At 38.1% G+C, this 22,466-nt stretch overlaps 2 protein-coding genes across 5 annotated transcripts; one reads left to right on the forward strand and one right to left on the reverse strand.

Annotated features, from left to right (window-relative positions):
- Window positions 1–985: 985 nt before the first annotated feature.
- nhr (nuclear orphan receptor) lies at window positions 986–20,428 on the forward strand. 4 transcript variants are annotated; one of them, XM_089739365.1, is made up of 11 exons: window positions 986–1,149; window positions 2,764–2,887; window positions 4,890–5,039; window positions 8,118–8,242; window positions 9,142–9,247; window positions 9,556–9,666; window positions 10,113–10,193; window positions 10,562–10,694; window positions 12,167–12,359; window positions 12,721–12,868; window positions 18,702–20,428. In XM_089739365.1, exons 2-11 carry the CDS (start codon window positions 2,764–2,766, stop codon window positions 18,917–18,919), a joined length of 1,389 nt encoding a protein of 462 aa, XP_089595491.1. In that variant the 5' UTR covers window positions 986–1,149; the 3' UTR covers window positions 18,920–20,428. The 4 variants fall into 4 exon arrangements, with proteins under 4 accessions (XP_089595491.1, XP_089595492.1, XP_089595493.1 ...); XM_089739366.1 differs by having other exon boundaries at window positions 999–1,149; window positions 9,145–9,247; XM_089739367.1 differs by having other exon boundaries at window positions 999–1,149; window positions 8,121–8,242.
- Window positions 20,429–21,064: 636 nt separating this feature from the next.
- On the reverse strand, window positions 21,065–22,276 carry LOC149499447 (uncharacterized). Its single transcript, XM_089739374.1, has 2 exons — window positions 22,147–22,276; window positions 21,065–21,955 (listed from the first exon to the last, which is right to left on the reverse strand). Exons 1-2 carry the CDS (start codon window positions 22,192–22,194, stop codon window positions 21,488–21,490), a joined length of 516 nt encoding a protein of 171 aa, XP_089595500.1. The 5' UTR covers window positions 22,195–22,276; the 3' UTR covers window positions 21,065–21,487.
- Window positions 22,277–22,466: the final 190 nt, after the last annotated feature.

A 22,466-nucleotide genomic window follows, 5' to 3' on the forward strand; every position in this document is an offset into this window, starting at 1 on the left:
TTACCACCATAATAACAACTGTCTATTAATCATTTTAAAAGTATATTATCTTCAAATTTTAAGCAAGACATGACAAATAATACCATATTTTAAATGATATATAATATAACAGAGTACATTTATTATTGTATATAATAATTTATGCGTGTATCCGAATGTATTTACTAATACCAAAAGGGAATATGCATGCATGTTAATGTTATTGCTATTTTTTTTCTATTACAATAAGTGAAAGGAGAAAAGAGCATGATACAAACCGTTTGGGAACATGATGTATATGCCATCCAAATAGTTTCGTTTCTGGCTGTTTGCTGTGGAACGGAACAACGCAACATATGGAATATTGTGGAACAGCTGGAACAGTTTGAACAGTTGGATCAGTTGTTTCGGTCTATAGACAACAGTTCCAAGTCTTTTCATAGACAAACCTATGAAAAGAAAACCTGTTCCGTTTGACTGTTCCGATAAATACGCCTCACCCCTAATTGTGAGGTGTTTTGTTTATTCTATAGCGACGGTGCTTTAAGTTTTGACATGGACTTTTTGACGGGAACGCGAGGAGTGAAGTTGTGTGAATTGTTTTATTTTGTCTGTTTGGTGTTTCTTCAGGTTTAAATGTGTAATAACGGTGGTTTTTTAACTGTTTAATATCTGTGAAAGTGCACAAATGTGGGAAAATGAAACAAAGCTGCTGGACGTAGCTTCCCGGTATTCTCCAAAAAGTCCATTGAAAAAATCTTAGTAAACGACCACAATTTTACTGAGATTGTATTTCATCCCATATCACCTCATCTCATCTCATTTAATTTCATCCCAGTTAATTAATGTCTCAAATTAATCATCTTCATTTTTCATAAAAATAAGAATATAAATTTAAATAAGATATGACTTAAAAGTCTTAGTTACCAGGTAAGAATATAAATTTAAATAAGATATAACTTAAAAGTCTTAGTTACCAGGTCATAAAATCCCTTAAAAAAGTTTTGACTTTTGACATTTATATTTTATTGTTTTGATGTGTGCCCTTTTATTTTTTTATTGTGAAAGTTAAAGTAAATAATAAAATATTCGTTAATTATAATTTGGTTTTGATTTTTAATTTCATTTGAGTTTGTCTTCGTAGGCTACCTTAATATCACCAGATAAAACGTAAGTAATGTGCTTAACTGTATATTGTTTAAGCCTGTTATTTTTCACTTGAGTGCCCGCTGTTTCTATACGTCCATCTTCGTGATGCCCACGTATTTAACTCGTAATTATACTTTTTAGTCTTATAAAAAGTTTAATCTCTTATTATTTTACATGTTTACCCACACACAAAATTCATACGTGTGTTCTTTTTTACAAACTAATGTCAAGTATTTGCTTACAAATGGTCTATATGACTAAAAATAGGAGGTAATATTAGCTGAAATGCAGTAAATTTCAGGAAATAAATCATTCTGAAAAATTTAACATATACTAATGCTTTGTATTGTATAATAACATATTATTATGCTTAACATATATGCTTTTAGCATTATCCACCATTAAGTTATACTTACTGATACTACACACAGTTTTTTTTTTTTTAAATTTTATGTTGTTTTTTATACTTTGATTAGTTTTCAGATATGTAAATATGGGACTTAAAAAATTTTTGACCTGGATGTTAAGGTTTTGCATAGGATTATATTTTGGTTTGCTTGATATAAAAAGTGAATTTTAGTTATATGAACAGGAATATTTGGTTGTTCTTGTATATCACCATCTATAGTCAGGTGTCACGTAATTAGAAAATTAAGTAGAATACAGTGTAAGAATTCTTAGCTGATAATATAATCTCAATTCTGGTCGATATACCCATTTTTGCATACCTAAAAGGGCTCAAGCGGTAACTTGGTCATCATTTAATTTGGTGCATTAACTGAATTAAATATATCTTCTAAACATATATTAAGTAAATAAAATAAATTAAATACTTTCTCTTGACTAAAATGCCCTCATGAGTAAATACTGCAAGGCTATTAGATCTGAACATATTGAAGAAATAACATGTAAAAAAATGTATCAGTTAGGTTCTGCTTGCAGCTCTGCCCACATATACATTAACTTTCTTAAGATATATTTTATCAAAATCCATTTAGGAGATTATGCTGGATTGATTAAAAAACATGCAAATATTTTCTGATAATTTCTTCACATTCATAATTTTAGACAAAACAAAACGTCAATTCTAAATTATGTATTAAAATCCAAATAATTCTCCCAAATTACATCCCAGTTAAATTAACATTAAGATGAAACTATTATACCTCGGAACAAATTACTGGGATTTATTGATTGATGAAGTTCAGAACTAGACTTTTGTTGAAATAAAATATTAAAGATGGATTATTATCCCAAGGGAACACATTACCGGGATACGAAGTATCTTATGTGTTATTACAGGAAATGGACTATCTATGTGCCAATTTTCATCTAAATCTGCTCATTGATGTATGTTTGACTGAGTATCCAAACATCTTCACAAACATTTATAATATTGGTAAAACCGAAACACTTTGCTGTGACTATAGCTAATTGTTTAATTTTAATTTTTATTTAATTTATTAATTGCTTGAAAGTACTTGCATGTCGCCTGTCATATCTTGATGCTACTGTGACAGAAACTTTTCCTGGAAACCAAAAACAACTATAGCAAATTTCACCCCAATCTGATGAATGGTTCTGGTGCAAGGAGGTACATACGTTGTTGAACAAATTGTTAATTTTATTAAATAGATGGATGGTCAAGATCAGCTGGAAATGAAGTTCAGCAGTGGGAGTGATGTAGGTGGACTAGAGCTCTGTATAGTTTGTGGAGACCGAGCATCAGGAAGACATTATGGTGCTATTAGTTGTGAAGGTACAATCTTTATTTATGATATTTTAAAATTGCCTTGCGTGATTCTCCTTCGTATAGAATAGTAGCTAGTAACGCTATCTTCTATCATGCCTGTCTTGGTCAGATGAATGATAGAATAGAATTGAGACTAACTCATGTAATTTAGTTGCATGTATATGGGCTCCGGTAACCATGGGCTCAATCAAATATATGAAGTAAATAAAAAAGTTGATAAACCTAAAGAAAACACGCTTTTATGGCTAGCTGAAATAAAAAACAGGCGCTAGATGTCAGTTATTGTAAATGTTATTGACAGATATTGGTAAAAGTAATGTTGTTAATCATGAAGATCCTGTGTGCATAGTGTGAGTTTTTTTAATTTCTCGATCGCCTAAAAATTAACTCAAATTTGTATGGAGTTGAAACAGCGCCCCTAGCGGCAAACGTCGGGAGGCCGTTCCAACTCACGAGCATACTCAAGCACACTGATCAGCATAGTAGCACAATTTTATGAAATCATTACATTGTCATTAGTCCTTGATAAGTGTGCAAAGTTTCTATCCAATCCAATACTTTTCTGTGAAAATCTTGTCCAAGGATTCCATCATATAGATAAATGCAAAGTTACCAAGAGCATAAAATACACTATCTGCTGCACATCATGCTATGAACAGCAAGAGTGGAACTTTAAGACTAATTAAGGAACACTCAGTAACTCAGTAATGTTATTTTATTTTTATTGCCCTTGTAGGTAGACGAGCATACGGCCCACCTGATGGTGAGTAGTTACCTTCGCCCATAGACGTCAGCAATGCCAGGGGCAGAGCCAAGCCGCTGCCTACCGCTGTAACCTTTTCCCTTCTGATCTTTTAACCCTTTCGCAACCATCAATGACTATAGTCACCGACTGAAAGACACCGCCTATACACGACGGGTGATGTATGTTCTTTCAGCATAGAGCTCCGTTTCCTGCGAAACACTTTGTAGCAAAGCTTGGAGTAGTGAAAGCGTTAAAAGATAAAACGCAGGTATTCGTGAAACATCATAGAACAGAAATCAACGTGATTCCTTCAGAGCGCCACAAAGGACATAGGTGAACTGCATAACAATCAAAGGGTTAAGACTTTTCCAACGTACTGAAATGTTTGCCGCTGGGAATTGTTCAATTTTATAAAAACGCCTTCGCATTGCATTATTAGAACAATTTATCATTAGAAAGGCTTAAGTATGCCAACTTAAAAAAAAACACGTGTGACACTCGGGGACTGCTGCGGTAAAGCTATTGAATAGCATTTTTTATCAAGTTATGCATTTATAATTACACAACAATAATTTAACATTACAACAATAATAAAATAAGACCACGTTATATTTATACACATTAACAAAAGCAAAAAATTAACTGTCCCCTTCACACTTATAAGCTAGACCGCGAGAGAGAGAGATAGGCAGACTTTTCATGATGCGCGTGCAGTGCGACATCACGTCGCGCGCTTATTCACAAACACTACACAAGCGCAACGTGTGAATGTGTTGAACGCGAGCTACATGGTAGGCGTAGTGGAGGGTGTTAGTTTTTATTTTCGTTACAGAATTTCTTGATGAGGTCGCCGCGCTCAAAGTCCGCGATAAAAGCTAGCTTAATAAACATGTTATAGCAGACAATTTTTTTGAACTTTTTAAGAGGAACACTTCTATCATACATGATTGTTGCGTAATTCTAATCGTTGACGCAGCGCACACAACGGAAGCTCTCAAAAGGAATAAAAAAATCCATTTTTGAAACATTTTCTATTGATATTATTGGCCATAGTGTGATAGTTAATATCCTTGCTCGATAAATGGGCTATCCAACACTAATATTATTTCAATTCGATACAGTAATACCTGAGATTAGCATGTTCAAACAAACAAACTCTTCAGTTTTAGCATAGATATTTAAATGGGTTCATTTATGTTTCAAATACATCTTTAGCCTGGATTTGGTTCATGTGTTAAACTTTCCACTTATTGTATTTTTCAGGCTGTAAAGGCTTTTTCAAGCGTTCAATCAGAAAGAAGCTCGGGTACCAGTGTCGAGGTACTATGAACTGTGAAGTGACCAAGCATCACCGGAACCGGTGCCAGTACTGCAGGCTGCAGAAGTGTCTTGCTTGCGGGATGAGGAGCGACTGTGAGTTGTTCTCTTTATTATTATTATTATTTAGTTCTTAGCAATATTTGTTATTATTAGTACACGAATCTACCTGGTAACTGAACCATGGGCTCTACACACAAAACATCTCTAAAGAATGGCGTTACCTTCTACATTGAAAAATCAAAATTCACTACCATCAACTTACAGCTAAATGCATCAGATGTTAGTGCATCGGATCACTGTCCTGTCTGTTTCTGCTGTGAGTCGTACCGTCCAGCGTGAGGGGTGGGACAATCATAGGGCGTAACAATGGAGACTTCGAACCACGGCTCCTGGCATCAACTGAAACTATAAAAAAAGAAAATATATAAAGTATCACAAGGCTCTGGACCCATAGACATAGTCCACTGACTTTCTTGCCCGATTTTCTCCATTGATCGTAGTCGGTGGTAGATTCAGCGAAGCGCTTGTGCTGCTAGGTCTAGCAATTCTCTTAGGTCGAGCCCTTGAGCTCACTCAACTCGTCCGAGCATAGTTGGAATAGCCCCTTTGGCTACCAGCGATTAGGTAAGAAAAAAACGCTCTCAAATGATTCTTCTTTTTTTTTACTGCCCTTGTAGGCAGAGAAGCATACGGCCCACTTGAAGATGAGTGGTTACCGTCGCCCATGGACTTCGGCAATGCCAGGGGCAGAGCCAAGCCCTTCAGAGCCTTCTTCAGAGGATGTGCACTGTTAATGGTAATACTTGTCGGGCCAATAAGGTAAAAGCACTAATGCTGGACATTGAACTAAAAGATGACACTTTAAAAAAAAAAATATTCTAATAAGGAAACTAAACACTTAAATAACATTGCTATTGATGTTAAAGACACCTAGTACCATGTATGATACATTCTCAAAAGCTTGCGTACAGTGTTAGAAGCAAATTTCAAAATGGCATCAGTTGACAACAAACAATGTGAGCAGATTGACGTTTTGCGCGTAATTCTTAGCGTTTTCCTTAAGCCATCTGACTTTTAACAGGTATGATTTTGTCTTATATTTATAATTATTGGCTACTGTTGGTTTCGATATTATAAATGTATGAAATTATTGACTTATTAGGACCATTTCCTTGTTATTTTGGTTTGTTTTTGTACAAATTTTAAGTGGTGTTTACTATTAGTACCAAAAATGAATCAAAACCTAAAAGATGACACGTGTGTCTTCTACTAGGGTTACATCGAACTGAATTTGTTAGCTTAATTTTCTTCAAATTCAGCCTTTATGTTGTAAAACAAAAGTTTCAATCTGAGTTTCGTTCATTTTACACTAGTCTAACTAAACGAAGACAGTGTCAACTATTAGGGTATACTAGATGTCAACTATTAGTATCAATTAATTTCAGCTTAAGTTTCGAGCACGATGCCGCCAGTAAAGGGTCAGATGTTTCAATACTCTGAAGCCAATATTGAAGAAGCCATAAAAGAATATATATGTCTGAGGGTTTACTGGTGGCCCTGAGGCCTTTCCAGTTTCACAAGGACAGAAGGGGCGGGATTTGCTAACAGCTACCCGAGCGCCTCCAAGGGAGACCTAACAACTCAAGAGTAGCTGCTTCGCGAATGAATCTACTACCGGATCGGGATCGCGACCCGCTGAGAAGATCCGGCGAGAAACTCAACGGGCTGACGCTTAGGTTAGGTTGCACGGCCAACTCTTTGCAGAGTTCGACGAGTACGATTACCGGGATCTCTACTCCTAGTGTTAAAGCGGAAGGCGTCTAATGTAAGGGTTATTGGATCTGATGGATCCGTAAGGAGGTGTCTAGGGCGACGACGGTGACTGGCTCCTGCGTGGTCAGGATTCGGGGAGTAGTCAGCGGCGGCAACGATAAGGCGATTACCATGACGCATTGCCTTATCGAAGTAACGTTCCGACGCGGACTTCATGTATTTTCTGATCGGTTCGAGGTCCAAGTCGTCGTGTAAGTCGACGTTCCTCACGAACCACGGGGCTCCGACTGCTAACCTGCAAAAACGAGATTGTAGGGATTGGAGGGTGTCTATGTGTGTGCGGGCCGCGTGAGCAAACACCACACTCGCGTAAGTCATGACCGGCCTTATGTAAGCTTTATAAAGTGTCACCTTGTTCCGAAGGGACACTTTACTCCGCTTACAGATCATGGGGTAGTCTGCCGAGAATAAAAGCGGCACGGTCGCGGACTGATTTTATATGTGGGTGGAATGTCATGGATGCATCCAGGGTGACTCCCAAGTACTTGACCTTCCTGGTCCAGGGTATGAGGCGGGGCGTTCCGACAGCTACTGCGGCAAAGAAATTTGGAGTTCCACGAGTAATTTTATTAAATAAAGTCAAGGGAAAGAACGAGAAAAAATACTCGTAACATGGGTAAAAGCTATGGTCAAACAAGGGTTTCCAATATGAAAAGATAATTTACAAGATAGCGTTAAGTAAATAGTTGATGATCTTAAGATTGATTATAATTGTTTATAATAAAACTAACGTTAAAGTCGTGTCTATTATTAGTGCCAACTGATGTCAACTTTTGGTGGATTTGATTTTCGATGCTGTCATCTTTTAGTGTCTATGGCAGAACTAACAAGTTTGTAATTTTTTGTAGAAACTACAACAGTATTGAAATATTTTATATGAAAAAATTGATCTCTAAATGTAGCTCTAACAGTAAAAAAAAAGATTTAATATAATTTTTGATAAATACATTTGATAACTGAGAATGAAGTTTGATTTGTCCTTAAAGTGTCTAGCATTAGTGCTTTTACCTTAAATAATTATAAATAAATAATCATAAATAAATATTTACTAACAATCACACCACGTTAACTAGTCCCGTGCTAAGTTCGTAAAGAACTTGTATTACAGGATGGAAATAAATGTAAGATTTTTATTATACACATACATATGTTTAATATACATCCATAACCCTGGAAAAGACATTTATATTTATTATACAAATATCTTCTTTTGGCGGGATTCGAAGCCGCGACCCCCTTGTGTAGTGACCATGACACTTACTACTACACCAGACGGCCGATAAATTGAAATGGTACAATAATAATGTGGAGCAGTAATTCTTGCACTGTTTGCGACAGCGGTCCAGCACGAACGGAAGCCGATCGTGGACAAGAACAAGTCGGAGCCGCGGGACGGGCTGGCCGACCGGCAGGCCGCCTACTCCAAGCTGCTGGGACTCGCGGGCCAGGCTCCCAGCGCACAGGTAACCATGGCAACGAGCCCTCACTCCCCATTGAGTCTCTGTCGAACTGGGAGCGACCACCGCCCCTCGCAGCCGTGCACATAAGTGGAAGCGACCACTCACCTGCACCTAATGGAGTGGGTCCTAGCGCTCATCAACAGTACAACAAGCATCGTACCCTGAAGGAGAGTATCCAGTACCATTCGCGAGGCTCCTCCCTTGGCACTTGCGTATGTAAACATAAATCTATCATGAAAATGCCGTTCGAATCTAGCTTTTGTAGGATTTATTTTGTTGAAGTGAAACTTCTTTAGAATGGTTGTGATTTCAAACTCGATGAAACGAAATGAAACGAAACGAATAAATAAGTGCGCCGCGATTGGCTGGCCGAAGCGGCTCCGAGCGGCGCCGACATATCACGAAGCGCTCCACGCGGGCTCGCGTCCTCGACTAGTTCAGTGTGTTTTTGACGTTCGTGCACGCTGTCGTGGTTCTCGGAGCGCCCTGAGATACTTTTATTTCTATTTACTTTGTTATCAACAGATATCTCTGCACGTAAATTCAACAATTCCTGAATCGCGGTGACGAGATGTTACACAGTTGATAGACGTTCTTGTATTTCTCTTGCTAAGCCATACTTACCTGCCGTAGGGATACCGTGATCAGGCAGGCGATTTCCACAGGGTGAGGCTGCTCCATTGCACTGCGGAGTGGTTGATCCTTGCGATTATTTTTATTTTCTTCACTTCTGCCGTGTGTGGTTTTGCACATTGCATACACACACCTTTTTTTATCACAGTCGTTGCTCTGACGGCTGAATTTGTTGTTTACAAAAATCACGTTCATACGGGCCAACAGTAGTTATGCAAACGTATCTGACGGGTGCGTGCGTGGCTGTAAGTTGTTGTTGTGGGTTCCAGCAGCTGACCCCCAAGGAGGAGGCGGGCGAGGCGTTCGGCGCCGTGTCCCCCGCGCCCGCCATCAACTTCGCCCTGGCCGCCGCCGTCGCCTTCAACAAGAACTCAGGTGCGCCCTCACCACCCCGGGCTGCCTACCTACCCACCTACCGCCCACTAATATTTTTAAAGTTTTGATATTTCTTAGTCATATGCACTCTTGGCAGAGTGGTCGTGATCATCAGTTCGGGTGGTGATGCGCTTTATAAAACGTCACCATCCCTCGCACACTGCGGACCTTCTTATGCACTTGTTGACCGTTTAAAGTTTGTAATGCTATGAATAGTGCAGATATATAATGATGATGAACTCTGAGCAATTAAAGTATCAAATGTTTGTTGAAGTTCCGTGTGTAAGTAAAGTAATGGTTATATCCAGTGTCTCCGTACCTGAACCCCGGCAGTCCTGGCGACATGGAGGGCGCTCGCAGACAACAGATCATTCTGCAAACGCAACTAGCTAAGAATCTCTTCAAAATGGGACAGTTTGGTAAGCCTACTAATTTTTTATGAAATAACAAAAATCTAGAGATATTCTTTTTGTTATACACACTACTAATTAACTATTTTAACTACTACCTGACCCGGCAGACTTCGTAATGCCTCAATCGATAAATAAAAAACCTAAACTTTTGTATAAAATGAACTAAAAATAAAAACAAAAGGAATCCGTCCGACGGGGGACACATCAAAGAATAAACAAAATTGTCATCTTTATTTAATTCTGAGCATTTTCATATTTAATCCAAATCCCAAATTTAAACCAAATTGGTTCAGCCGTTCTCGAGTTTTAGCAAGACTAGCGAACAGCAATTCATTTATATATATATATATATATATAGATGTTTAGCTCAGCAAAATACTATGTCAAAAAAATTCTATCTATTGTCTAACTGCACCTGCATGCTGTTCTAACCTTAATGTGGTGATCGACAGGAGCCATCAACGAGTACCTGCAGTCGGCGTACGGCGCCGCGCCCGAGCCCCCGCCCCCCGCAGACGACGCGCGCCCCGACGGTACCGCACGCACGCACTTGCACACACTTACACTACTGGACCCTGGTCGCTAGGCAGGGACCGTCGCCTGTCATGTCTGAGAATTCATTTAATCTAAATTCCGGTGATGTTTGGCGGAGCCCCTGCCTTTAAAATGTGTGTGTGTATCGTTCGGTGAATTGAGATACCAAGGCTTGCAGACGACGACTATGTTGAGAAGCCGAGACCAAAGTAGCATCTAAAAGTCGAGTCCGGACGCACCCGCTCATTGTCTCCTGCTGTCACTTCCACCTGACCTCTATCTAGTTACTGGAGGTCACAAACACCGCCCGTAAGATATACATATTTACATCGTTATGTTCGTTGACGAGAGTATATTCAATTTCCAGAGATGGAGGTGTGCTCGGTGCTGGTGCCCGGCGGCGGCGCGCTGCCCCTGCACGCCGCCTGCGAGAGCGCCGCGCGCCTGCTGGCCGCCACCGCGCGCGCACTCGCCGCGCTGCCCGCCGCCACCGCGCTGCCGTACGTACCCGCGCACGCACGCACCAGCACGCACGAACCCGCACGCACGCACGCACCCGCACGCACGCACGCACGCACCCGCACGCACGCACCCGCACGCACGCACGCACGCACCCACATGCACGGTGGTAGATTCTGCGAAGCACGGCTCTTGCGAGGGCCAGTGCTAGCAACACTCCGTTTAGAGCAGCCTTTTCTAAAGTGGGCGATAACGCTCCCTTGTGGGCGCTGGAGGACCCAAGGGGGGCGGTAAGAGGTTCAGAAAAAAATAGGGGCGTTGTGTAGAGGCTTGAGAGGCGATTTGTAATTTCATCTAGAAGGACTCTTAGACACCGACTAAGCTCTTGCTATAGTGGTTTTTAAGTAGGCGAAAAAATGGGGGCGCTAAAATAGAATTTATTCTCAAAGTGGGCAGTAGACAAAGAAGCTGAAATAGCCTCTCTAGGCTACGAGCATAGGTAGAAATTTAAAATCTAAAAATAGGTAGAACATTATTTTTGTGAACTTTGAGATCAGATGGTTAGACCCATGGACATCAGCAATGTCTGGGCACTGTGGAAGGATTTCAGAGTACGATAATATAAGAGAGCAATGTCCCTTGCAAACACAGTCCTTGTATGTTTGCACGCAGCGAGAATCTGTTGTATCATGTATTATGAGGAACTCTGCCGTGGCATCCCCCGCCCCCGGACCAAACTCCACCCTCTAATGCACCAACCACGTCTACGGAATAAGGCTTACTTACACCAACCGATTCTTGATTGTTTTTTTAAGGTATTTTATGACCTGGTAACTAAGACCTTTATTTAGGTCAAGTCTAATTTTAATTTTAATTAAAACTTTTTTATAGGAAAAATTATTTTATGAAAAGAAGTTGATTAATATGAAATGATATAAGATGATATTGAATGAAATATAATCTTAGTTAAATGGTGGTCTTTTAATGAGACTTTCAGTGGACTGTTTGGAGGATTCCGAGAGGTTACGTTTGTTTTGTTTTCCCACATTTGTGCACTTTCACGGATACTAAACAGTTAATAAACCACCGTTATTACACATTAAACACGAAGAAACTTCACTCCTCGCATTCCAGCCAAAAGTCGATCCTTGATTGTGCTTTCTCGTGGTATTACCAAGCGCTAAACGAGTGAAATAGTCCCTATAGTGAGCAGTAGGTTCATGTAGGCCGTATGCTTGTCTACTTCTGAAGACAATGAAATATTTTTGTTTATTGCTTAGATGGGTGGATGAGCTCACAGCCCACCTGGTGTTAAATGGTTACCGGAGCCCATAGACATTTACAACGTAAATGCGCCACCCACCTTGAGATATAAGTTCTAAGATCTCAGTATAGTTACAACGGCTGCCCCACCCTTGCTTCACGGTAGAAACAGGCAGGGCGGTGGTATCTACCCGCGCGGACTCACGAGAGGTCCTACCACCATATAAGGTTCGGTATATATTCTGATCAGGTTCGAGATCCAAGTGACGCTGTTCAAGAAGTCGTGGGCCGAGCTGTTCGTGCTGGGTCTGTGCAAGCTGTCGCACGAGATGTCCCTGGGCACGCTGCTGCCGAGCATGGCGGGGCACCTGCACGCCGTGCTGCGGGAGCGCGCGTCCGGCGCCGCAGCCGCGCACGCCCCGCTCCACGACCACGCGCCCGAGGTCAGCTGAATAGATATGACACATCAATCAGTTATAGATAATTCGACTTCAACTTGTCGTGGCCTAGAGGATAAGACGTCCGGTGCATTCGTGTTGAGCGATGCAAACGGTGTTCGAATTTTTTTAATTGAGATACGTACTTAACAAATATTCACGATTGACTTCCACGGTGAAGGAATAACGACATCGTGTAATAAAAATTAAACCACTTAACATCAGGTGGGCTGTGAGCTCGTCCAACCATCTAATCAACAAAAAAATATATACACACAACACTATAAGTGTGAGCGAGAGGTCTGATAAAAATGCTTCATGGCTGAGTTCGCAAGTTCGTAATGGCTCCGCCGCGCCGCCTCCACAGATCAGCGTGTGGGACTACACGGACGAGCGGATAGCGGAGATCATCTCGCTGCTCACCCGCCTGCAGCAGCTCGTGGCCGCCATGCAGCAGCTGCGGGTCACCGACCGCGAGTACGCGCAGCTGCGGGCGCTCTGCTTCTTCTCTCCCGGTGCGGCACAAATATATATCACTCGCACCGATAGAATGTATCATCGACTCAGTTATGCGGAATTTACATTACGAAAGTAGTGTCATGCATGTTGAACTCAGTTTCACGAAAGTAATTTCGATATATGCGAAAGTAATTTCGTAAAAAAATTAGTGTCGCGAAATCGCAGTAACCATGGCGCCATCAGCATCAAAGCTATATTTTCCTATATTTAATGTAGCTAAAGAAATGTTTATATACATATTATTATTATAAACTTAAAAAAAGACTCAGACAGACTTAAGAAAAGATCAACAAAAAAGATTTTGGTAGATTCGAGTATGGTTAAAAAGCAGGCATTTAGGTGTAATGAAGTTAGTCTCTGAATTAGCAGATGAAGATCTGTATGTGTTTCGGGTCCCAGAGACACTCGTGTCGCTGATATTCATTAATGAATTCTATGTTTTTATCTGTAATCCATGGATGGTTTGCCATTTTCAACGCTTGAAGCGCGTGTGTTAAAAATACACACGTCCGCACGGTGCAGGCCCTTTCGCGACATTAGTTTCACGTCGCGTCTACACTATGAAATTAGTTGCATGACACCAAAAAATCGCGTAGGGTACGAAACTTATTTGCATTGAAATTAATACATGAATTACGAAAATATTAAATTAGACGTGACTCTGTTGGTAAAACTAACGTCACGAAATCAATTTCATGCCACGAATTTCGTAATGTAAATTCGCCCTTATGGCTCATTAGATCACTAGCTCATTTTAAAGATGTGTAGTAGCTACTAGCTCGGGAGTGAGTGATCTATAAGATATATGTATATATATATTTTAGACATGTGTAAGTAATGCGAGTGATATTACTCCGGTAATATTACTCTACGATGTAATGCAACATCACACATTACGCGAAGGAAACAAACATCACACTATCACCCACAGAACACTATTACTTCTAGCGAAGTTATCACCCAACATGTTTCTTTCTTTGTCGTGTAATGTTGCTCGATACACGAACGGAACCGAGCGAGCGAGACAGAGCGATCTACGCAAAATAAATGAGCAAGCGACACGGAATTATTCCTAGTGATTTTGAACCGTATGCCGCTAGGTACATTTTTATACCTATGGTACGTCTGAATTTTAATATAGGTATTTGTGTTTATATTTTTCATGCGGCCAGCCGATAGTTCCCCGCAAGTAGTTACTTAATTTTTTATTCGCAACTTTTGTAAAATCGCTAGTCGCTCGTAATTGTTTAGTAATATTTCATATTAATTTTTGTGTTTGAATTACTTAAGCACTTGTTTGATGATAGTTTTATTATTTGTTTTAATGCGTGTTTAATAAGTGAAAGAAAGAATGGCGTCTAAATGAAAGTACAGTCCTCTTTGGATGCATTTTGAGGAGACCGCGCCGAAACAATGCGTCTACTGCTCTCGTATATTAACATTATCGTCGAGCTCAATTTGCAGTCTAAGTCGCCATATGAAATCCGTTCATCCCACAATAAATTATATTAAGTAAAAAATAAAATTATAATATTATTAAATAAGTCAATCTCTGTCAAGTAATATAACAGTGTATTACAATACAAAGTATGAACACATCACTTAAGTAATGATTCGGGTGTATAGATACAATGTATTCGTCACAGTATCTATTTATTGAATGCACCGAGTAATGCTAAGAGTGATGTGTAATGTTTTCGAGTAATATCACCTGTCTGTAAAAGTGATGTCATATCACATTACATTAAGAAGTGATGTTTTGCGCAAGTCTAATATATTTGTCCCGACACTAAAACCGGCGTATCGGGACCCCAAAAAGTTTACAAATCAGAAGTGGGATAAATCGTACCGCTCCTACGGTACGACAAGCTGTGACAACGACGCGCGGCCCACACCAAGCGGCGCGAACAGCTGCCGCTAGCGCGAGGCAGGAGTACAGTCAACGCCATCTATCGGTGACCAGAGTCAACACAATAATGACTCAAGCAGCGCCATCTTTCAAAGACTGACGCCCACACGAAGAGGACTACAAACAACGCCATCTCCCGGAGAACTACAAGCAGCGTCATCAGCGCAACGAAAATAAAATTAATAAATCGTTTTTTGATTGAAATTGGCAAACAGACGAACGTAATACACCTAAGAGCTTTTTTGTTCCTACCTATGCTTATAGCCTTGAGAGGCTATTTCACCTTAACTAGTAGGTGAGCTCACCGGGCTCAAACCAGGTGTGTTGCTAACACTGGCCCTAGCAAGAGCAGTGCTTTGCAGAATCTACAACCGAATCGGAAACGCGACCTACTGAGAAGACCCGGCGGGAAAGTCAGTGGGCTGTGTCTATGGGTCAATTCGCTCGTCGAGCCCTTCGGTTCGACGAGGACGGTGACCGGTGCTTGTGGTACCTAAAAGCACCGTTAATGAGTCGACCTAAGAGCGAGTAAACATTAGGCGCTCGGCGTTGCGTTGGGCGCGCGCTTGTAGCATATATACAGCGCGCTCAGCATTGCGTTCAACGAGCGTTACAAAGGTGTTCAATTGCTTTGTACTAAGTACTAGCTCAGTTTGGAAATGGACGTCGAAGTGATCGCTTGTGTGTGGCTTCTATACCGTCGCTTTAAAAGACGACGGCGGAGGCAATAGGCGAAGGCAATAGAGAATATGTGGTTGCACCCAATATTACGAGATAGATAGACTAAAGAGTGGAATGTTTGTAACATTGTATCCAAGATTAAGGCAATATGAACTTAAGATTTTTTAATTAATTTAGAATATCCATAAAATTCTTTGATGACTTAGTCCATATTATATTTTGAGAGATTCGATTTAAAAAAAATTAAATTTTTACTATTTCCTCCCAATTGCGTTTTTTTTTTTATTTTATTACACGCCTTATATTAGCTTCATTTGTATGTATGTTTGTAACTGACTCCTTTAGACGCGATTTTGACCCACTTTAAACGGCCAGATTTCATTCAAACTTTGTAGATTTATCGAGGACCGATGACAATCTAATATATAAAATTCTCGTGTCACAGTTTTCGTTGCCATACTCCTCCGAAACGGCTTGACCGATTTTGATGCAATTTTTTGTGCTTATCCGGTATCTATGAGAATCGGCCAACATCTATTTTTCATCCCCCTAAATGTTAGGGGTAGTCCACCCCTAAAGGACAAACCCGAAATCCATACAAACTTGGGCCTGGCGTTACAGTGCTAGAATTTGGGCATAAGTTACAATACCTAAGAAGGTTTCATGAGCCCAATTTTCAGGTCTCCCAGCAATGGCCAAATTGGTAAAATCAGACAATGTTTTCATTTTAGGTTATGTTTATTGTTCGAGATATTTTAATAAAAACGATATTTTTGAGGCTATTTCCTACTAAAGATGAGTAATTTTTTACGAAACCTGTTGCAGCAACAGGTTGCTTTAAAATAAAAATGGAACCTGTTACGAGAAATCGCGCGTTAGGTTGTTTACGAAAACGAACGAAAGCCAAAAATTAAAAACAACGTAATGCGAAACGCGCTGCGCACGAAATGATTTTTTTAAGGGATTTTATGACCTGGTAACTAAGACCTTTAGGTCAGTCTTATTTTAATTTTAATGAAAACTTTTTTATATGAAAAACTATATTTATATGATAGCTTTTTTATATAAAATATAAATCATTACGTGCTCCCATATTATCTCATCACATTTCATTTCATTTTAGTTCATGCCTTTTTTATTTTTATTTTTTATTGCTTAGATACCCATCGACGAGTTCACAGCCCACCTGATGTTAAGTGGTTACTGGAGCTCATAGACATCTACGACGTAAATGCGCCACCCACCTTGAGATATAAGTTCTAAGGTCTCAGTATAGTTACAACGGCTGCCCCGCCCTTCAAACTGAAACGCATTACTGCTTTACGGCAAAATCCAAAATATCTTCAGTTGGCAACATTAAAGATAACATAACACGATTTGATACATTTGTGTTTTTCTATGGCATAGTCACATTAATATAAAAATGCAAAACTACCCTTTCATGCTATATTTAATGTTGTCAGTTGTAGATATTTTGAATTGCCGCCATTGTAAGTAGTTGTGTCACGATTCGATGGCCATACTCTATTTACATTGATTAAAATACCTATAAAAACAGTCATTTATCCTAAAGCAAAAGAGTATTAATTATTTTTTACACTTGATTTCCACTAAATCGATCCTATTTTATGGATGTTCTAATTCTAATCCGCACGTTTGTGGAGCTAGTTACGTATATTGAAATAAGTGTTGCAGATGTTTACAAAGATTGTTTAAAACAAAAAATTGAATTCAACTTATTTTCTACACTTGGCCATTGTCAATGAAGCTAAGATTTTAATAGGTTAATCAAGCAAAATAGACGAATTTTTTGGTACATATCCCATTCGTGTAACGCTTAGGCCCAAAATGGGGTTTCTCCTTTATTTATTTATTTTGTAGACAAAATTTTTAATTTCTATTTTTTTATGATACAACATACAAAAATACATACAATACTCAATTTTCACCCTTCTACGATCAACCCTTATTTTTTATTTGCTAATTAAAAACTTTAAATTTTTTGCGAGAATTTTGTTTTTATTTTGTCATGACGTAGAATAAAAAAAATCATATTACTCTGAAATTTTCACCCCTCTACGATCAACCCCTATTTTTTATTTGCTAATTAAAAACTTTAAATTTTTTGCGAGAATTTTGTTTTTATTTTGTCATGACGTAGAATAAAAAAAATCATATTACTCTGAAATTTTCACCCCTCTACGATCAACCCCTATTTTTTATTTGCTAATTAAAAACTTTAAATTTTTTGCGAGAATTTTGTTTTTATTTTGTCATGACGTAGAATAAAAAATCTGATGTTACTCTCAATTTTTCATCCCTCTATGATCAACCCCTATTTTTTGTTAATTATAAACTTTAATTTTTTGGCAAGTTTTTTATTTAGTTTTATCATGACTTAAAATAAAGAAAATCATATTACTCTCAATTTTCACTCTTATACGATCAACCCCTATTTTTCCATCCGCAATAAGGTTGCAAGATGGCAATCAAATATTATAATTGTAGTACGATAAATTCTTATTCAGAGTTTATAATTTCAAGTTCCTTTAATTATGATTTTTTTTTAATTGAATTTGATCTCCCGCGCTCGCCGGTCGACTACTGATCAACTAACAATCGATCAGCTATCCCCACCAGGTGTCACCACTGATCCAGCAAACATTACGTAGTAGGGATGGGGACGAAGCCGGTCTCCTGTCTTACTTACTCACTATACATCATAGATTATACACTTAATATATTTGAGAGCTATACAATACTATACATTTTTCAGCCATGTTTTGTTGGTTTTATTTGTGTATCAATAGTATGTTCAGTAGGTCTGAGAATCGGCTACTATCTATTTTTCATACCCCTAAGTGAAAAGGGTTGTCCACCCCAAACATTTATTTTTTATTTTTATTTTTTGGATATATTTTTTTGTTTATAATGAGGTATTATGTGGTTAAATGAGGTTTTTATTTCTACAGTAGAATTTCCCTAGAAATCTTATTTAAGGCAACACAACGTTTGCCGGGTCAGCTAGTTCAATATAAAAATAAAATAAATTTAAAATTAATGCACAGCAAGTCAGCCCCCCGGCGTCCAGGTCATTGACCTCGTGGCGAAAAGCGCAGCGGGGGCGCGGGTTCGACGTAACCAACATGATAATTAATTTTAGTTTGTTGATTGAACATGCTTTTAAGATGTTAGTCCAGCCAGCGGTAAGTAACTGTAAGCGTGTGTGCGTGCGGCAGACGGCGCCCCGGCGTGCGCGGCGGCGCGGCTGGAGGAGGCGCAGGCGCGCGTGTCGCGGGCGCTGGGCGGCGGCGGGCGGGCGGCGCGCCTGCTGCTGCAGCTGCCCGCCCTGCGCGCCTTCCCGCCCGCCTTCATAGAGGACGTGTTCTTCGTGGGCTTCCTCGGAGACGTCTGCATCGACGACGCCATCCCCTACCTGCTCAACGCCGAACGATGAGGACCCCTAACGTTTACTTCAATTAAACAATTAGGACAATAGACACAAATAGTAAGTACTAGCTGTACCTCGCTGGGCATTTAAAATTAACATTATTATTTCTCACCCCCACAAAGACTCTCATCATTAACGCCCCCGCAACTGGTGTAGGGAGTACAACACTCATAAATATTAGCCTATCCATTAATTACATGTATTTTCTACATGGATACCAAGTTTCAAGTCAATCGGATGCACGGTTCAGTAGTTATAACGGAACTTCCCTAAAAACCACTGTAGATTTATATATTAATATAGGTTACTAATACTATTATGTAAAATTTGAAATCGTCGAGATCTGACTTTATACCGTTCGCTTTGAGAAACATTGTCAAGCTTTTCTTATATTTTGAATTGATTATAGAAGTGATTACTCCCCCTCTCCCCCGTAATGATTTCATTTCATTAATAACTACTATCAATATTAATGATCAAATGATAAATATTGCTTCCATTAAATATCCAACAGCTGATTCGCGCACAGAACAGAATAATATTAAAGTAGACAACGAAGCTTGCCGATGTTTCCACAGCTCCATAAGGTCGTATGTTAGATGTCCTCAGAGCAAACTCGTTAAATAATTTGAAGAGAAAATAATAATAATGTGCCTTAATGTAAAAATATATTTGGCTTGTGATAAATTGATATACACAGTAAATCTATTAATGATGGACAGTAATTATTATCTTTATTAAATAATAATAATATTATATGTTAAATAAGAAATTGAGAATAACTAATACTTTATTTTAGCAATTACACTTTAATAAAACTTTATAAATGAATGTTTTAAAATGTAATTCAATGGGATAACTTTGAAAGTGAATGATGTAATAAATATTTATCCTTATACAACACAATGAACGGAGTGAATCAACTTAGTTTTAAAGGCATTAATATAATTTATATAGATCTCTACAAACGAAGAAGTCACTAATTTTGTGTGAAGTCAGCATTAATATATGACAATAATATGGCTCAAATTTATAAATTAATTAAAAAGTAGACCTTTTACCTGCTGTTGTCATAGATAAATATATTCGTTGTAGTATCTGATTGAAATTTGATATTTTTTTATTCAATAGAGTGTTTCTATACCTAATATTTGCATGTTGCTCGTTGTGGCCTTGATATATTTACATAATATTGAGATTTTAATTATAGATTAATTAAACTCGTATGTCTTCCAAATTAATTAATGTAGTTGTATATTATACCTTATTAAAATATTCAATATTTCATAAAAACAGACAATATGACTGATGTAGCTAGCGGTCATAGTCAGAAAACAATGTAATATTATTTATCTGCTTGTGACGAAAATTAAAATTAATTTACGTCACTTCAAAATTTGTTGCAAAAAGTCGTCATGTCTAGTCGATTTGATTCCGGATTACAAATATAGAACGCAGGTAACCGAGACAGGCTGTAAATAACTTTGATATGAATAAAATTGTTTCTTGATTGAATTTCTACTATTAATTTTCAAAAATACACATTAAACGCTTATGTTTCTATTCCTACTTAACAGTTCAAAATCATTCGAATGAAGCAATAGGGTAATTATTTTTAGATAAAAATTATGTTTAGAGGCTCTAAATCTTCTGTGACCTTAGAGGTTTTAAAGAAATGCTGTAGACTGTAAATGTATTTAAGACTTGAATATCTTGATGCCGTCCTTAAATGTAATATTTCTATTATTTTGTAATACATTTAGAAAAATATATATACATATTTTTTTATGTTTTGTTCAAACTGTTCATTTGTCAAAAAGTAAATTTTTATCTGTAATCGCCTATCACCTTGTTCTCTGGTTCTAAGATATATACAAATACGATTAACATCAGTTAATAGTAGCTGTTTAAAACTTAAAAACTAGGAATTTAAATATGTTTTAATTTATAATTTTAATACAACGATAACTTTGTAAGCTTTCCTTGAAAATTCATATTAAATTTTCACCTTTAACCCTTAAATGCATGATTTTATTTTTTGACCGAGAAAATATATATTTTGGAGCCATGAATATGCTGATTTAGGGAAAAATAATAAAAAAAATATTTTTTTTTATTATATATAAAATATATAAAAAATATAAAAAAATATTTTTTTTTATTTTCATAGCTATTTTTATTAAAAACCATTTGTTGCAGAACTACAACACTATGCACTCACTAGACAATAACTACATATGAAAATTTTTAAAACAATTTTTGGTTGTGGTAAGACAAAGAGCTACTCCACACTTCTCACACCTGTTTTGCGTGTATCCCTTGCATCCAGGCATTTTGCATCTGCTGCGAACACAATTACCAGGCCAGTGACCAACATTATCAGTCCTTATGTCCTTAGGAGGAATATGTTGAGCTGGTCCTCTCCTTTTTTTTGCTTGTATTTCCATTTCAACACTGTTGCTGGTACTTGGCCTTCCTCTTTTGTTGCAGAGTTCAAATGAGTTATTTACTTTGGCTAATACCTCAGCTAGTTCCAGTCTATAGTTACATAGGTTTAGAACTGATGAATTGGCTTCAGTTATCCACAATCCTTTGAACTATTTCTGATGTAATAAAATGTGAAAAAATACTATAGGGAGTACCAGTAGTAGCCTCATCCTTCAGTTCAGGTGGGTATGTAGTGTCTCCATGAAAAGCTGTCTGGTCAGAATTCAAACCAATTTTTTTTACCTTCCATACGAGTCCTCTCATAGTTGCTCGGCGACTAGCTTGACTTGTTGAGGGGAATGGAACCTGTGGCACTTGATCATTTGCTGTAGCTTCATTTATCAATGGCGGGTCTCCTGCCATGAATGGATCATTATCGGGGTCATCATTTTCCTCTTCTAATGGACTCTCAAGATCGTGAAGCAAATCGTCTCCATTTTCATAAAAATTCTCATTACCTTCTGTATCCGAGTCCTCAAGATCATCTTCCGAAATCTCTCCATCATTTATTAGAGCTAAATACTCTTCTATTTGCTTTTGATTCAAGTATGGCATCTGAAAACCAATAAAAGTGATAGTTAGTAACTAAACAGGGACATTTTCTAGTAAATGCATATTGTTGCAGATTTACAACAACAAAATAAACAAAATTTCCGAACACACCAAAAGTTTTTTTTATAACTTATAAATTGTACTGAAAAGAAGATGAATTATTACGTAAAATAACTAATTTTGTTTGAACGTACCTTCGAAAACCAAATAATTACACTGCAAAGCAAATACACAATTTTCATCCGCTCCAAAATTACGATCGGCTTTGATTTGTCAATGTCAATTTAAATTTGACAGTCGTGAAGAAAAAAAGTGTGTTGCCACTCGATTAAATATATCACCATGATAGTAATAATCCTGCAACAGCATGCATTGAACTCATACTAATAATTTTATGGTCGTTTGAATGGTATGTTGCAGTTTTACTACTTTATGCATTTAAGGGATAACACATACACAAACTAATTAGGGATATTACACATTATCTTAGTGTACTATTTTATAAATATATTTT

Source organism: Bombyx mandarina, chromosome A1, assembly GCF_030267445.1.
Source record: "Bombyx mandarina strain Sakado chromosome A1, ASM3026744v2".
Classification (NCBI taxonomy): Eukaryota; Metazoa; Arthropoda; class Insecta; order Lepidoptera; family Bombycidae; genus Bombyx; species Bombyx mandarina.

What these genes read in the sequence shown, in the direction of transcription:
- nhr (XM_089739365.1), top strand. Translation starts at nt 2,764, where the DNA reads ATGGATGGTCAAGATCAGCTGGAAATGAAGTTCAGCAGTGGGAGTGAT. An exon ending in TGGTGCTATTAGTTGTGAAG is followed by an intron (nt 2,888 to 4,889) that starts GTACAATCTTTA and finishes TGTATTTTTCAG; the next exon opens with GCTGTAAAGGCTTTTTCAAG. An exon ending in GCTCTGCTTCTTCTCTCCCG is followed by an intron (nt 12,869 to 18,701) that starts GTGCGGCACAAA and finishes TGCGTGCGGCAG; the next exon opens with ACGGCGCCCCGGCGTGCGCG.
- LOC149499447 (XM_089739374.1), bottom strand. Translation starts at nt 22,194, where the DNA reads ATGAAAATTGTGTATTTGCTTTGCAGTGTAATTATTTGGTTTTCGAAG. An exon ending in TAATTATTTGGTTTTCGAAG is followed by an intron (nt 21,956 to 22,146) that starts GTACGTTCAAAC and finishes ATTGGTTTTCAG; the next exon opens with ATGCCATACTTGAATCAAAA.